Genomic DNA, 18,207 nt, shown 5'->3' on the forward strand with positions numbered 1-18,207 from the left:
CACTGAAGGATCTCTAAATGTGCCATGGACCGCTCAAGTGTTCTGGAACTGTGTTACGAGTCCCTTAAAACCCTCAGGGCCACATTTGGTTCGCGGGCCAAGAGTTTATATATGGCTTAGAAGGTGCGTGTTGCAATGAATTTCTTAAAAAGAAATTTTGAGTTCTTCAAATAGCATTGAAATTAACAGAAATTGATTATAATAGCACATAAAGGTATTTTCTTCCGAAATTGTAATTTAAAAAAATTATTTTCGCATTAAAGAAATAACTTTTTGATCCTTGGAGAGCACCTCCGCCCCGATCCCACAAATCTGACCACGACTCTGATCTCACAAATATGCGTTAGGAGACAGGGGGGTAGAGCTAATGACGAAATTTTACTGACAAGCGAGGGGAGGGAAGGGGAGGGAGGAAGTCAAAAATTGCTAAAATTTTCTGACCTAATACTCGGCTCACATATAATACACACACACATATACAAACATATAATATACATGTACACATATACGAACATATAATACGCGCATATACATACAAACATGTAATACACACACTATTGATCTCAAGGCAGGGGCTGAAATGTCCTTCTAGCAGGTCTATGTTCTTTAATAACCTTTTTGCAACTATGTTTGGCATAGGTGGCATGTTTACGGCATTTTTTTCATGACAGATTTGTTATGACGGTGTTTTCACTTTCGCAGACTTTTACACTTGGAAATCATTTTGAGGGGAAGTCCGAGTGAATAAATGAGAGCGCGCAAGCAAATACAATACTTTTGCAATGTACTCTATCCAACTCTTTGCGATTAAATTCTCAATTCATCTCAATACACATCCTTTCCTGCACTTCCAAAAAGTGCCGCCGGTCTCTACAGATAGACCGGACATAGCCGGACTATATTTTTTCCAGTTTCACCCATCCTTCGGGAAGATTCAAAAACTCATAGGTGATGGAAACTTAGGTTATCTTGCATCTGGTTCTTCAGATTCAGTTCTCTACAGATAAGGACGAACGAAAACAGCTTTGCGGCCCTATAAAATGATTTTTCTCCGATCCTCCAGTGTCCTTGGCACTCTGGGGACAGGGCAGGTTTACATTAGCACCCGAGAACGACTATCAAAATATGTACTATAGTTATTATATAAAAACCACTTGGCAATAAATTTGGTTCCATCGCCCAACGATAAAAATTGTAAGTGTGCACTCGGGCACTTGAAGGTTGAGAACCATACTTTGTAATCATTCTCCGCTCAAAAAAAATAGGACTAACAGCGCTCTAGCCCGGGAACCCGGAATGATTTTTATTAATTTTGTTTTCTCACTTTTTAATTCACTATAAAGACGGGAGCCGTTATTATTGTCTTCTCGATGCACGTGAACAGCATTTGATTAAATCAGAAACAAAAATGCAAACATTTTTTAGTAAGTCAGTAAATGATAGCAAAGATGGGGAAAAAAAATTTGGGTAGGTTTCAGACCGAACCGAACACATAAACTTCGGCATGAGTCTCGTACTATAACCATTGCTCCAACGGTGGATGTCGGATTTAAGCACAATCAAATGTATCTATGGTTGAATGTCGCCAGCAAAAAATAATATGCGCTATAATGCACTAAATTGTGTAGCTAGAAATGTAGGGATTGTTTATAAGCGCCCAGCGTTATTCTGCACCTTCTAGAGCAGAGCTGCTCTAGAAGGTGTTGATCAAACCCACGTGCACTCTTGGCTTATGACAGGGCCTTTAGGGTACGGAGGGAATTTAGGGGGGAAAAAAACAGCGTTAAATGCAGGTAAAACGGTTTTTCTGCATTTAGAGATTTTTTCCCAACTTTCCGCCATTTTTCGAATTCGAATATCTGAGTGAATATTACACTTAGAAACAGGGAATTTTTCTTTTGTTGGTATCAAGAGAGACAGGGCAACAACTTTCTAATTGGAAATTAGTGCACGGAGGAACTGTATAAAAAGTTATTTTATTTTTTATTTTTACAGCTATACAACCCTTGAAACATGAATGACATATCTGAGCACTACACGTTATTTGGACACTTTTTCTAACTGGAAGTATACCTCTAGGATCACCGGTTCACCAGTAAAATGCCGTACAGGATTTTAAGAGTTATAGAAGCAATTATTAAGAGTTATAGAAGCAATTATTAAGAGTTACAGAAGCAATTATTAAGAGTTATAGAAGCAATTATTAAGAGTTATAGAAGCAATTATTAAGAGTTATAGAAGCAATTATTAAGAGTTACAGAAGCAATTATTAAGAGTTATAGAAGCAATTATTAAGAGTTATAGAAACACTTCAGGAAGCTAGAATTTATCATGATACAGCTGCAGTTGCGCTGTTGGATTCAATTAAGTCATTTGACAAAGTGTGGCATGAGGGGTTGCTCTATAAAATGATTAGAATGGCCCTACCCTTTAGCATAATTAAAATTATACGTCATCATCTGGCAGCAAGAACTTTTTATGTAAAAATCAATGACACAATATCTACAACTAGACGAATTAGGTCATCTATAGTGCAGGGCAGTGTTTTTGGACCTTGCCTCCACAATTAATACATGAATGATTTTCCAGCGGCCACTAAGGGTATTACTGCGCTGTACGCAGACGATTCAATGATAATTTGTACAGATAGAAAACCACAGAAGGCATTAAATAATTTACAAGAATTAATTGATCAAGTCGAAACGTGGTGCGAAAACAGCAGAGTTAAACTTAATGCAGACAATACAGTATTTATGTGAATCACAGGAAAATTAAATCTACCCCCAGATGCTGGAATAGTGGTTGAGGGAAAATTCATTGAACCTGTTATAAGTACTAAATACTTGGGAATAATAATTGACAAACGATTGACATTTGTGCAACAACGCAATTATGTAATACGAAGAGCTGACGTAGCAAAACACACTTTGAAACGTATACTTGTAAGCAGATCAACATTGACCATCAAAAACAAATTAAATGTATACAAAATGGCTATCAGATCAACACTTTTATATGCTGCACCAGTGTGGCTCTACTCGAGCAATCAACGCATGGTTAAATTAGAACAATATCAAAACAAAACAATAAGAGCTATGTTGGGAGCCAATTGTGGTTCATCAGAAATAGAAGTATAAGAAACGATATAGGAATGCCCACCATACACGCCTTTGCTCAAAAGCTGGCTAATAATCTCTTCCAAACTCTTGAAGAGTCAGAATACCAACATCTTAGGGAAATATCTACTTACCCAAAAGATCAGATATCAGCTTTTTCCACACCCAAAAACTTTTTGGTTATGAAAAGACCGGAGGTACCGGGATTGTGAAAAATGTACATAAACAAATATAAGCAACTATATTTAGTGTTAATGATTAGATCAAGTACAAAATATCAAATTTTTGTAGATAATATATATTTAATCAAATAATCATAACTAACCTCTATTAAGAATATATAATCGCATTTACTAATACAGTTGAAGCTAGATTTAAAAATGAGGATGGGTAATATATGCAATATGATGAATAATTAATGTTAAAAAAAACCCTATTAATTATAACTGAATGACGACTTAACAGGCTGATGAAGTGACGTTCTGTCACAGCCCTGTTAGGTGACTTCCTGTTTTTTTTAAAATTAACTTCCTGCCTGCTTAAGCTTTCTTTTCCCCTAGATTAATAACCCAATATGGGTAATGTTAAACTCTAAGTAGTTTAAAAAATTATAAAATATACAACCATGGCGAAAATCGCACTACTAGTCCAGGATGGCTAAGAAATGCCTCAGGGGTATGCACTGTTTGCCAATTTCAGTCGGAACCCACAGGCCACTATGACATATTTAGGATAAAAATGCAAGATGGAAATTGAACCAGAATGGGGAGCTCCTGTATACATGGTATTTCTGGTTTTAATCACAGAAAGTCAAAAACGGCGACACTTTGCAAGTTTTATTGATGTTTTTCTACACTATTGAACTATAGTGTTGAATAGTATCTCAGCCACCTCGTTGGGCATTTTGCCTGTTGTGGCGTTGTATTTGTATTTCTAAACAACTGTTAAAATTTTTTACCAATGGACGTCGTCTTTAGGGAAAAATATTTAACCACTAGTCACGCTGACCGAGTTTCCCACTTAGGTTCAATACCAAATCTTAAACGTCGTGGTCCAATGGAAGTTCATCAGTTTGTCTACAGTCACCTCCTGGCCAAGCAGAATTTATAAAAAAGCAAAACAAAAAAACTCCAATCGCTCTTACGAGTGGTTACAATGTGACATCTAGTTTCGTGTCGTAACCAGTAAAGCCCGTACACGGGTGTTCATTTTCGAGTAAGGCACGCTGACTGGAGACTGTAGGGGAGAATATTACCCACAATTCCACAGTACGTGTGTGGACGAAAGCGAAGAACCATCAGCTCAGTTGTGATAACGTGACAATAAGTGAGCAAAGCAAGTAACAAAGCACAAAAATTTTTCTCGTAATGCGAATCATCGCTCGTTAATCGAATGAGTAGGGAAATGACCGTATGAGCGATCAAGTGAGTGGGTGAATGAAAAAAAGGCTCACTCTCTCGCTCACTCACCCACTCACTTGGCCCTATCCGGGGCGAAACGTGCGAATGCGATTGAGTGGCCAAGTAAGTGGGTGAGTGACGAAGTGAGTGCATGTATGACCGACTGAGTGAAAGACTCACCCACTTCTTGACCCTATCCGAGGCGAAACGTGCGTATGCAGTTGAGTGACCAAGTGAGTGACGAAGTGAGTGTACTATGACCGACTGAGTGAAAGATTCATCCACTCACTCTTTCGCTCACTCACTCGCTCACTTGGCCCTATCGGGGCGAAATGTCGGCGGCAAATTTTCTGGATCCCTCCCCTATCGACGGAGCAGCGTTTGAATAACTTTGCATGTGTGATTATCTCAGTATCAGCCATTATTTTTTGACACTTTTGGCCCGGAATGAATAAAATAAAATCTGTAAATTAAATTCTTCATCACTTCTTTTTCTTCTTCAATGCGTATATTTATTTACTGAGAACATAAAGCTTATAAATGATTTTCAACAAGAAAAATCCAAGTTGGACAATGATTCAACGCTCATAAAAACAAACATGAGTTACTCGTCATTCATCTTGGAATAGAATTTACAAATCTTAGTGGCTTCGATTATGATAATTTTCGACTGAACAAACAATCGAAAACAATAATGGGCGAATCAGTGGTACAGCATGTATTCGTCGTCGGCTGATTCTGCTTCCGGCCCAATGATCGTTGTAGATTCTTCAAGTTCTAGCCGTTGACTCGCGCGTCGCTGTTGCAGGCCCTCGACTGGATTATTGTTGATCTTTGGATTTTCGAACGGACTAATTGGCGTCTGAGGTACTTCATAGAAGTTAACTCCATCATATATGTATGTTTTCAAAGGAGATAAAGGAACGTCGAGCGACGACCCAGAGCAGTTCGATTTTGGAGATGACATTCGTTCTACGAGAGCTCTCAGACCCGATGAAGTGGCAATCAGCGGGCTTCTACGGAGAGAACTATTGGTTACGGTGTCATTCTGACCAAAAGACCTGCCGATGTTTTCTCCTGTAAGACCTGAAGGTTGCCAAGTCGAAGCGATTTCATTGGATGTTAGAGAAGTAGTTTCAGTTATTGTTCGAGGCAATACTGACAGGGTCTTGTTATCTGGGTTGCTTGCAACGGTCTGGGGTGTGACTATATTTGGATCGGACTCGGTCTTGATGCATCTGCCGTTAACGTAGCTATCCTAGAAGAACAAAATTTTGTAAATTATCATGCATGGTCGCAAAAATATCTCTGTTTGAATTCTCGGTACGGGCATCACGCATCAGCGAACTCACATTTTATTGCTGAATAAATACATAGTCTGAAGTTTTTTAACTGGTCTTGGAAGCGAATTTCCTTTTTTACGGAAAAATACAAGGTCTGTGTAAGACTTTTAAAATTCATTAAAAGAAATGGGGAAATCATCATTTTGAGGTGCAATTGGCAGATTTGGTATTTTCAGTTCGAAGGAAATTTTCTTTTTAACAGGAGAAAAGGTTACGAAAATCACGCGACACGGTGACATAATCCCATCCCCCAAAGAACACGCTACAACTTAACTCAAGGGTCTTCAACCAGCACCTCCTCGAGGTAGTTTCTAATTTATCAGTTGTGTGCTTTACTTTCGACTAGTATGGGCCGTTCAAGTATTACGCAAGCACATTTTTAGCCATTTTTGACCCCCTCCCCCCCTTGTCAGCAAAATTTCGTCATCAGCTCTGCCCCTCTGAATCCTAACTCATATTTTCATAAAGGGTGGTTGCTGATGTAAGCATTATCCAAACCCCCCCTCCCCCCTTGTCATCAAGAGTCAGCAAATCGGAAACCCCCTCCCCCCCCATCGATGATGACGTAATACTTGAACGGCCCCTATAACATGGATAATAATTAGCTCAGCCGAGTTAAAGTGTGTTTTAGGTTTCACTTATATATATTATTATACTACTTAATTATATTTTATATTTATTTGCGTTGCGAAAGAATAAAATAAATTTATTTTTCAAAACGTTTGAATTTTGGAAAATCTTCCGTCCCCCCCCCCCCAGCTCATTCACCTCGGCACCAGGGAGTCGTGACCCACAGTTTGGGAACCGTTGATCTACAAATTTACACCCCTCCCCCCAACCAGATCATAGCCCTCCTCTCTGCTTAAGTGTTGTGAATCTAACGTGAAATTCAAGAAAACTGATGTTTCCTGGTATTTATACCGAGGTGAACTCAGAAAGGAAAGTCATCTGGTCTCCTCCGCCGGGACTTTCCCTCATCTCCTGAGATGACTTTTCTTCCCGAGGTCAACTCGGTATAAATACCAGAAAACATCTGTTTCCCCGATATATATATATATTGGGCGGAGAAAAAAGCCGCCTCTCTCTCTAACGTGAATTCTGATTGTTATAGTGCTGCCATCTATACTTCGAACTACTAGTGAATTGTAATGATTGAGATTTGTACAGTTGTAGACCTGTTGCTCTCTGCGGCGAGACTATTTAACGGGTAGGTCGGCTCGAATTTGCTCCTCGAAACTGGGAAAATCAACTGCAGTTGACCACCATTTCACTTCTGCGACGGGGGGGGGGGGGAGTCCTTCACTATGACCACTTGACCGCCACAGCGGCACGATTTTAGACCGATCCTCGCTACATTTTACATACGTATCAAACAGGACCCGACTTGAACTAATTCAAAAATTCGCCGGAGCTGAAATGAGCAAAAAAAAAAAAAAAACTGTTTCACAGCAATGGTTCGTAAGCCTCAACACTAACTTTTGGAATGTTTACTTTGGTTACCGTGGTTCTCGAGCAAAGTGTTTCAGACCATCATCGTTTGACCATTTTTGTCGCACCGCGGTCATTTTCTGCACACGACGGTTAATTAGACCGGGACCTACAATTTATTGCCGAAAACGGCAGCCTTTTTTTCTATACTCATCGAGAGGTTGGTGCGTTAACCCCTCGATGTGGGGACTCTGCTGTAGCATTTTTTTTTTTTCTGTGCGCATGTCACCGTTTCTGTTGTACCCGTGTCAGGAAAGTTTCTGACAACGACGAACCGGGTATAGAACTCGCGACATCTGTAAACATCCTTTGGTACTTCAGGCGGGTAACTTATCGACCTGGGCTAACACGCCCATAAAGTGTTTCTGACCTTTCTTTACAATGGTTTGTCCCACTGTCATAATGCTCCCGGCATATGAAGAAAACTCGGCCAGCGCCGGATTATATTACTAGTGTTAAATTTGGATTAAAACTAAAAAGGAAAGGGTTCCTAAGGTGTCATCCTCAAAAAATTATACAAAAGAAATACTTTCATCTCACCCAGAAACACGTAAAAACGAAAAACTATCGGCGGAATGCAATTATTAAAGCTGCAAAAAATTACTGAAAATGATAACGGGGTTGGCTACTCATCTCCTCTTTGTCGATATCTACAGAAAAACTTTTTTTCGCTTTCTTTTCCTTCCTTTCCTCCAGCTTTTCTGTTTCTTGAACAGTGAAACCTCCCTATAACGATAATCGATCTTGTATAACGGTAAATTCCTCTACAACGATGTTTTTTTCCCCAAATCTTTTTTTTTCAAATCTAATGTTAAACTCCTATCGATACCACGATACTCTTTACTACGTTAAATCTCCCCATATAACGATATTTTTTAAAAAGATTTTGAAAAACCGCTACAACGGTATTTTTTTTTATATGACTCAAAATTACTTTCAATAATTTTTAAACTCTTCATCTGTTTTTGTTCTTCCGTGGGCATCTAATACCATCGGTATTTTGTACCACATGATCATCAAGTGTTGTTGAAGATATTGGTGTTGTTACTTTCTGTGTAAGACGCAAAAGTGCAATGTAGTAAACCTCTTTACAGGGGTAATGCATCTAACTGAATTATGAAGCTAATCAGTTTTTCACTGCGACAACGCCGATTTAGGAAAGATGTTCACCAGTAGTGGACCACTACAGAGTTAATTTGGTGGGATGTGATGTTGCCTCTCGATATAACGATGATCCCTCTACAACGATATTTTTTCTTGGTTCGCATAGTATCGTTGTAGCGAGGTTTCTCACGCTAACTACTCTTTTTTTCCTCTTTCTATGTCTGTCTGTGCTGTACTAGATCATGTGTTGCTTGAATGACGTCACCCTAACACTCTAGTGTTACGGGGTTTTTGGTCATTCTTGGCTTTTATTGGTGTTCAAAATATTAATATTTGAAATGTTTTTTGAGTGACCCATAATAATTCCGAAGGATTTTCTATTTTTGTGCATATTCGAATGAGTAGAATCAGTGGTGATGTTTTCAAAACTTTTTGAAGACGTTACCTCCACGCTTTTTCCTTGTAAGAAATTTTCAACAGAAAACTTAAATGTAATTCGTATAATACTGATTAACTTACGCTCATAATGCGGCATTCCAATTCCTTGTTGCAAGGGCAGAACCTGTAATACTCTCCACTAACTTGTCTATCACTACAGGTTTTACCTAAATGTAAAGAAGATAAGATAAATAATGATAAATGAACTACCGTTAGAAAACTATCACTATTTTTTTTTTACGCTGCTGGGTATTCACAAATGACAAATTGGGCCGGTCTGGTTGTCATTATGGAGTACAATTTTGCGTGTGAGTGACGAAAAAAGTTTACAAGCATGTGAATGACCAAAAATGTTTACAAGCATGTGAATGACCAAAAAAGTTTACAAGCATGTGAATGACCGAAACAGTGACCTAGAAAACACGAGACCAGGTGAGTGACAAACCATAAAATTTGCAAGCGAGTGACTAAAAAAGTTTGCAATCACATAAATGACGAAAAGCATTTGCAAGCATCTGAATGACGAAAAGAGTTTGCTTGCATGTGAGTGACCAAAAGAGTTTGAAAGCATGTGAGTGACCATAAGAGTTTGCAAGTATGTGCGTGACCAAAACAGTGGCCTAGAAAATACGAGACCAAGTCAGTGAGCTACCAAAAGAGTTTGCAAGCACGTGAGTGACCAAAAAGCCGCAACTAAGCAAAGGCAAGGGGTCTGGTGCTCCGGCTGGATCAGGAAGGGCTCCGAGTTTACTCTTTTTCCGTTGAAAAATTACAGATAAGAAGGGGAAAAAATTGAATATAGGCCCCCGGGCTATATAGTAAATTTTAGTTTATAGTTGCGGCCCTGTGTACAAGCACATGAGTGACCAAAAGAGTGGCACAACGAGCAAGGGACCAGGTCAGTGAGTTACCAAAAGAGTGGTCAGAAGAGCGTGAAAGCATGTGAGAGACCAAAATAGCGCGCATGCATGTGAGTGACCAAAAGAGTGATCCAGAGACAAAAGCGCATTTACAGGGAAGGGCTGGCTACAGCCGGAAAATTTGAATAATAGAAGGGGCTATTTAGGGCGGAAAATTTGAATAAGGAGTGGGGTCAAGAAAATTCGACTAGAATGGGAGAAGTGCGGCAAAACCGTAGATCCGCCTAAGGTCATCTGTCTCCTATTTAAATTGTTTTACAGTTTCAGACCAGCCCTGATCGTTAAATTACTTCCACTCAGGGGCGTAGCCAGAAATTTCGTTCGGGGGGGAGACCAAATTGATAGAACAATAGATTTGGCCATCTTTTTCCCTTTTTTCTCAAAATAGATCGCAGGCATATGAGTGACCGAAAGAGTGAGACCATTTTCTCACATTTCGGGGAGGGGGGGGGGGAACCAGACCCCCAAGTCCCCACCCCTCGCTACGCCCTTGCTTCCACTTAATATGTTTATTGATCTCACCTTCTGATCCTAGTGTCCTGCATCTAGAAGGGGACCTCTTGCTGCGGCCTATTTTTACGCAACATTCGTGTGGATGACACTGCGAGTTGTCAGCGCAGAACCTCAACCTATGAGCACTGCTGACTTCCTATTTGCGAGAAAGAGAGAGGCAAAAATAAATGAAGTACGTACTATGTAATTGCATGTTCAATGTGAATTAATGATAACATTTTCGAAAAGGAAAGTAATATAATATACAGGGTGATTTAAAACTCAGCGTACGAAGTTGAGAGAGTTTTCCCACTCATCACAAAACATATTGGCTTGTGATTTCTGCATCTTCGTTTATCCTCCAGCTGATCAGGTTGGGGGTTCCGGTCATACATTCCTATGTGATTCTGTTTTGTGTTTCTTACCGCCCCTAAAAGTTTGTACGTTGCGTTTTGAATCACCCTGTGTAGTGTATACGTATGTATATAAATGATTGACTGATATTTTGTTTTAGATGTACCGAAAACATGAAATTAATTCCCCCGAAAATACAAATGTACACTCTTGGAAATTGACATTTTTCCCGATGCGGATGTTTTTCACCGGTACAAAGTTTTCCTAATTAATTAATCGGTTTTGGGGGCTGTAACATTAATGAGAGAAGTTCTGTCCACATTTCTGTTACCTGTGTACTTCTGCTATCACTATGCGCGGTGTCTCGATACAGTGAGATTGCACTACTTACTACATCACACATGCTTAGTCCATGGCCCAATGGCAAAATGTGGCCCTCGGTGTCATCTAATCTGGCCCTTGATCTTAAACCTAAGTTTGTAAAAATGAACTAAGCGGCACATTACCAGATCACTTAAGTGACCCACGGCATATTTACAAATCACTTGAGGCATGGTCCCCACAAAGGGGGGGGGCTGACAGGGCTCTAGCCCTGGGGCCCGGGACAGTTCTCATCATTTTTTGTTTTTTCACGCTATAAATTAACTACAGAAGGGGCCTGTGAAAATTCTGACCGGGGGGGGGGCCCTCAAAAGATTCCAGCCTGGGAGATCCTCTCCAGGATGTGGGGGCCATGACTTGAGGTACCCACGGCACATTTACAGATCATTTAAGCAGCCTACCAAGTAACCTAGGACGCTGTTCTAGATCACTCAAGTGGCCCGCGGCACATTCTCATTCCAATTAAGCAACCCACGGTATATTTAAAGACCCCTGAACATTTCCTCATTTCTTCCAAATGGCCTCACTTCCCTCGCATCCAAATGACCCACGGAACATTTCCAGATCATTTAAGTGACCCGCGGCATATTAAAGATCGCTTCAGTGACTCGTAGCAAATTTGCAGATCACTTAAGCAACATGCGAGAAAGTTACAGATAACAAGTAGCCCGCGAAGTTATCTAGAGCGCTGTTCCAGATCATTCAAGTGGTCCACGGGCACATTATCGCTTCAGTTCAATGGTCCACGGCACATTATCACTTCAATTAAGTGCTCCACGATACATTTTCACTTCAATTAAGTGACTCTCGGCATTTTTCCAGGTCACTTTGGTCCACTACGTTTCCAAACCAATGAAGTGGCACGCACTTTCTAAAAGATTGAGCACCCTTGCACTACATAAACCTATGGTGTAGGTGGTTATCATGGGCTGAGGCCACTTGAGTCCCCACCAGTAAATTTTGTAAGGGAGCTGAGCCCCCCTGTAATTTCTGAAAAAAAAATGTAATGCTCCTTCCCCATCCTACGTACGCGCTTGATTCCCGCATATATGGGACTACTAGCACTTTTCAGGCCCTCCCCACCCTCAATGTTTTCTTCATATCAGCGCCTCTCACAATAAATCACTTCTTTGACACATCGCCCTGGATCCGCCCTATTTGAAGCTGAAGATGTCTGCTTTCATTCTATTTGCAGCTGAAGATGAGGGAAAATATCTGCTAAATTCTTCTGGGGAGCCGCATATGAACCATGGATTGGGCAAGAGAGCCAAGGGTGACAAAAGTTTGAGAACCACTGCTATATTGAAATCCGGCACTGATTGAATTCGTCGATGTAAATCAAAAAAGTGCCCGTTAACTGTAGAGCGTACGCTGTGGGAGATTCTACTTTATATGACCGATGCGCCGGTTATTCCTTGTCACTCCTAATGGTTAACAGACTAATTAATACTATCACTAGTACAGTAATTTTCAGAACTTTTCCACTTACCACTAGAACCACCGACAGCAATACTATTCCAAAGACTTCCATGTCAGCACCAGAGAAGAAGAGCAGCAGCAGCAAAGCGTTTCACTTCACTCGTTAACCGCAGACCCCAATTCGAATTCTTATAAAACAGTTCAATTTAGCATCACTTGCAGTTTTTATTTGCTCCTCGAAAAATTTATCTATTAGTTAGCATCTTTTTTTTTCTTTTTCTCCCCCAGAATGTTCAAATACGGCAAGTGTTTTAGCATCTGATGCTCTTAATTGAAGATACACTGATGGACTCGCGAGGGGGAATGAGAGGAAAGCAATTTTTTTTGGTAAAATATTGGCAAATGAAAAAAAAAAAAGGAGAAAGAAAAGAGGAGAGACTATTTACTTTTTTTAGGAAATGGGTCACCCACAGGAAGCTACCGGCAAAAGATTCTGCTGACAAAAGAGAGGCAAAATAATAATAATTCAATTTATTCTTGTTCCGGCTTAACTGGATTGAAAAGAAAAAACAATAATGATAAATAGATTGCCTAACAAAAGCCATTGGATAAATAGATACATAAACTTTCAGCTTCCCACAGCAAAAAATAAATAAATAATAATAATAATAACATACATAATTCTATAATCTTTCCCATCTACACACAAAAATTCTGTTTTCCCAGAATTAGTTCTGCTGGCTTTTTAAAAAAAATACGACCTTTTGACAGTAACATGGGGTTTGTGGACCTGGAAACGTAGAACATCCATCTCTCTCTCGTCAAACAAATGTACATTTTCTATACTTCCATTGAGATAATAAAATGAATCAGGTCGAGCACATAAAATTCGTTAACTGACGCTATAGTGTTGCGCACAGAAGGGCAGCAGAGCAGCCTTATTAGAAGCGGGGCCCGGTACTAAAATAATTTCGAGGCTTCTTAGCCCCGATTTTATATCTTTTGTGGTGAATGGGAATCGGTATCCAAAGATTCATGCATTACTACAAGATACACAGGTGTGCTGGAAATCAACTATTTCAATGAAAATCCAGAATTAATCAAAGAAGAAAATTCCAGAACTGATAAAAATTCAGAATTAATGAGAGAAAAAATTCCAGAATTGATGAAAATTCTGAATCAGTGAGAGGAAAAAAATCCCAGAATCGAGAGGAAAAAATTCACAATTAATGAAAGGAAAAAAAAATCACATTGAAAATGTGTTTGATATGTATGTATATTTTTTTCACTTCTATTACGATAAGTGCGGGGGCCCCCGGTGCAACCACACCTGTCGCACGTCCCCCCTAAGGACGGCTCTGGCGCACAGTTCTTTTCCTCGGCTAACTTGAAGCATGCGTTCATTGACACACAAGGGCGTCGGAAGTGTTTTAGATCTGTCTTGATGAGCTTCATGTAGGAGATTTTGGTTTTTGAATTAGATTGAAAATTACGTTGATTAGTATTCTAGGTTGCTCGGCCGCGTGCTAGAAAATTCTAAGAGTAGCTTGAATTCCACGCACAAAGAGGAATTTATGGCAGGGGCACCCCTTTTCCCCCGCGGCTACTCTGATAGAGGTTGGAGGCGCACCAGACAGCCGCAGCGCACAGTTTGAGAACCCCTGAGGTAGCCCATACATGCTTAATCCATGGCCCGCTAACCAAATGTGGCCCTCAGAGCAGTGTCGTCTTAACGCATGGGCTCACCCGGGCACCTCAGGAGGAGAGGAGCCTCACAAAAATGATAATCAGTTGAAATTTTGGAGAATTTGCCTGGTAGGGCCTCAGAAAAATCACTTGGCCCGGGGGCCCATGACACTCTTAAGACGGCCCTGCCTCGGAGTCATCTGATGTGGTTCGCGTCCTTAAACTTAATTTTGAAAAATGAACTAAACAGCACATAACCAAATTTCTCAAGTAACCCGCGACACATTTACAAATCACTCGTGACCCGGGAAGATGTTTCAGATACTCAAATTGACCCGCAACACATTCTTACACGACTTAATTGATCCGCGGCACATTCTTAGACTACGTAATTGATCCACGCACATTCTTACACGACTCATTCTTAGACCACTTAATTGATCCGTGGCACATTCCCAGAACACTTCAGTAACCCGCGACACATTTACAAATCACTTAAGTGACCCGGGGAGATGTTTCAGATCACTTAACTGACTTGCGGCATATTTTCAGATACCTAATTGACCCGCGACACATTTCCAGATCACTTAATTGACCCGCAGCACATTCCCAGAACCCTTGATTAATCCGTGGCACATTCCCAGACAACACGAGTAACCCGTGGCACATTCCTAGACCACTTAAGTAGCCCGTGACACATTTATAGGCTGCTTATGTGGTCCGTGCTAAAAAATTTGAGCACCTTTGAGGTAGGCCCCTCGAAATTCCTGTCCAAGTCTTGAGGAAATTGTGGGAATAAGTACTGTACTTAGGTTCCTAGCATCATGAAATGTTCGCACACATTAAGACAGACATTTTCTGCAGCATTTATCATCCATTCTTTAACCGAGAGACAGTCTCTGAGAAAGGCTTGATGTTTCGAGAATATGTAGCTGAGATTTTATACAGTAGAGGCTCTCTCATTGCCACTTCTTTCTCAGATAAATTCTTCATACTTTTTAATAATTATTTTTATTTTTTCTAATTTAAAAAAATATATATTTTGGATCTTGTTGGGGCGTAGCGGGCGCCACCAGTCTTCGGGGGCATCATGCGGCGGCGAGATTGACACCCCTGCTCTCTAGGGCATCGTTTCTCAAACTTTTTTCTTCTCATTGCCCCCTGCCCCGATTTTTTTTTCTCATCGCCTCCCATTCTGAGCGATCCCATATTGAATCCGTTTAACTATTATCACCTCCTCGGTTTACGTTCTATCGCCCCCACCAGGGGATGATATTGCCCACTTTGAAAAACACTGTTCCAGGGTTATCCGCATTGCCATCTTAACGAATGGGCCCACCCGGGGCCACACAAACAATGAGTTCTGGTTGAAATTCTCGAGAATTTGCCAGGTGGGGCCCTCGATACCCTTACATAGCTGCCAACTTTTGAAAATGAAAATTCGGGAGATTTTCGCGCAAACCCGTATTTTATGCTTAAACCACTCCCTAATAAATACAATCGGGATTTTTCCAAATAAAATAGGAATTTTCCAAATAAAATATAAATTTTTCAAATAAAATAGGGATTTTTCAAATAAAATAGGGGTTTTTCAAATAAAATAGGGGTTTTTCAAATAAAATAGGGATTTTTCAAATAAAATAGGGATTTCTCAAATAAAATAGGGATTTTCCAAACATCAAAGTTAAAGCGTTGGGAATAAAATCCCTACTCAAAAACTGAAGTTAAATTGAAATAGGGATTTTACAAACATGGAAGTTAAGCCCTTGGTAATAAAATTCCTACGCGGGATTTTTTTTAATGAAGTAGGAAATGTTTAGGGACAATTAGGGATTTTTTGTGATTTTCTTAAAAATTCGGGAGATTTAAGAACTTTTCGGGAGGTCGAGTGATGAAGCTAAAATTCGGGAGATTCCCGAAAAATTCGGGAGACTTGGCAGCTATGCCCTTAAGACGGCCCTGGTTATACGACCCGCTATAGGTTGTGTGGGTATCATCATGGACTCACATCGCGAAGATCCTAATTCGAACCCCACAGACGGTAGTGGTGGTCGACTGAAGTTTGTTTTCTGTGGTTCCGTCGAGGAGTTAATACCCTCGCTCAGCCGTTCTGCAACTTCTGTGGCTCCCTTTCCCTAGTGGGAATGTATTTGGGCTCCCCAGAATATTCAAACAAATAACCTCTCTACGTTATTGAATAAGTACATATTTAATAAGAACAGGTCACCGTGTCACACTTTGAGAACTACTGTGATAGCCGATTTTTCCCCAATAAATCTCATACCTTCTTGATACAAAAACCACTGAATGTTGAAAAACAATTGCAGCCATACCCCGCTTACATCAGTAATTCGTTCAGAGACTAACGAAGTAAGTCGAGGTAAATGCTTCCACTGATAGTGCTCCTCAAAAGTAGAAGAAAGGTAAATATGCAGATTTTTTTTGTGTATTTTTTCTTGCCTATTCATCTTTCCGATGCTATTCTCATTTACATTTTAAGATAGGAGATGCGATGTCAAAAGCTTTCAAAATTTGCTCAAAGTGCATCCAATTTGAATGGAAACATTTACGTCTCGTAAATGCGGGATGACGTAGTTCGGAGGTTTTACCTTAAGCCGGGATCCCACAATAACTGGATCCTGACGTTGGGTAACATAATTAAGGTAAAAGATAAAGTCTTTGTTGTATGAGGACAAACCGCAAAATGGTATCGGCAATCGCAGCCGGGACCCCTACTTTTTCGGAAATTAAGCAGAACACCACTTGCTTTAGGTGTTGCCTGGACCCAGAAAATTGTGGGATCCCAGCTTCAGGAGGTATAGGGACCTTCAATGTCATCTTTAGGGTATTACTATACAGTTTCAGGGGGGGGGGGGGGGAACTAAAAGAAAAAGTTGTGGTTCTCTAATAAATCAGAGCACCAAATTGCATGTGATTTTAACACCTTTGCGATTTTTCAGGAAATTCGTTAGTACAGTTTTCAATTTTTATAGCACCTCTCGCGCAATGAGGAAGGCTCCTGAAAGTTTGAATTGCTATTTTGGCGTGCTGCCATAATAATTATGTACTCCAGGGGCTTTTAATGTATGGGTTAAGTGCAACCAAACTTGGGTTGCAGGGGGTTTTCAAGATGGCTCATTCAAATCCACTAACAGTCATGGACACTTGAGCTATGGATCACAACCCAAACTTGATCCACAGGTACTTATGAGATGGGTTGTACAAATCCCCTATTAGTCCTGTTATAAATGTCCTTATTGCATCACTGGTTTCACTGATCTAGAAAAACAAAGTCCCCATAGGTTATGAAGCAGATCTTGTTAATTTTGGGTCAGGGCTGAACAAGGTTGAGAAACAATGATGTACTCAATGAAAAAAGAAGAAAAAAGGCTGCTATCCTGAGCCAGAAAAAAAATTGTCTTTCCTTGAGAAAATTTGTAACATACAGTAGTTCCCACTTATAACAGTTCCAGAAAAAACGAAAAATGTTACACAAGCGAGGGAAAATGCTTTAAATGGGAAATCTTGTTTAAAGGGTTTCATCAGAAACTTTTGAAACACAGAAGAGATAGACAGAAATGAAGAGTAAAAAAAATCAGTTATGAAATTCATCACTAGAGGGCATTTTCTATGCAAATTAGAGTGCACATGAAAATTTTTGTGAACATATGATCAAACTCCACAGCAGGGTACCTGAACATCTCTAGCAGAATCATTTACATTTTTTTTGTCCCTATAAAATGTTCTCTATCCCGTCACTAAGATGTTCCTAAACTTTCATAATTTTCTGATGAGTAGCGGCCGTAAACAGCTCAGAACAGAGGAACTTGCTATCTACACCACAGTAACCCTGCTTGGTTCAAACATCCTTAACAAAAAAAAAAGACGACAGTGACTTTTTAATGATGTAAGTGGAGATTTAGTATAATTCAATATATAGTGAAATCTAAGACGGGCACTGTATGAGACAAATACCTGTGTTAAACAGAATCAAAATATAGTCTCTGTTTGATGACTAGTGCTTTTATTTGCCCCTTTATAAAACGGGTATTTCAGTCCATTTCAT

At 40.0% G+C, this 18,207-nt stretch overlaps 1 protein-coding gene across 1 annotated transcript; it reads right to left on the reverse strand.

Moving 5' to 3' along the window:
* Positions 1-5,016: 5,016 nt before the first annotated feature.
* On the reverse strand, positions 5,017-12,672 carry LOC149063916 (uncharacterized). Its single transcript, XM_089255284.1, has 4 exons — positions 12,526-12,672; positions 10,332-10,458; positions 8,971-9,056; positions 5,017-5,774 (listed from the first exon to the last, which is right to left on the reverse strand). The coding sequence occupies exons 1-4, from the start codon at positions 12,565-12,567 to the stop codon at positions 5,220-5,222; spliced, it is 810 nt and encodes a 269-aa protein (XP_089111410.1). The 5' UTR covers positions 12,568-12,672; the 3' UTR covers positions 5,017-5,219.
* Between the last annotated feature and the right edge of the window lie 5,535 nt (positions 12,673-18,207).

Source organism: Pholcus phalangioides, unplaced genomic scaffold, assembly GCF_987345545.1.
Source record: "Pholcus phalangioides strain wild (caught in Gottingen) unplaced genomic scaffold, Ppha-v1.0 ptg000042l_1, whole genome shotgun sequence".
Classification (NCBI taxonomy): domain Eukaryota; kingdom Metazoa; phylum Arthropoda; class Arachnida; order Araneae; family Pholcidae; genus Pholcus; species Pholcus phalangioides.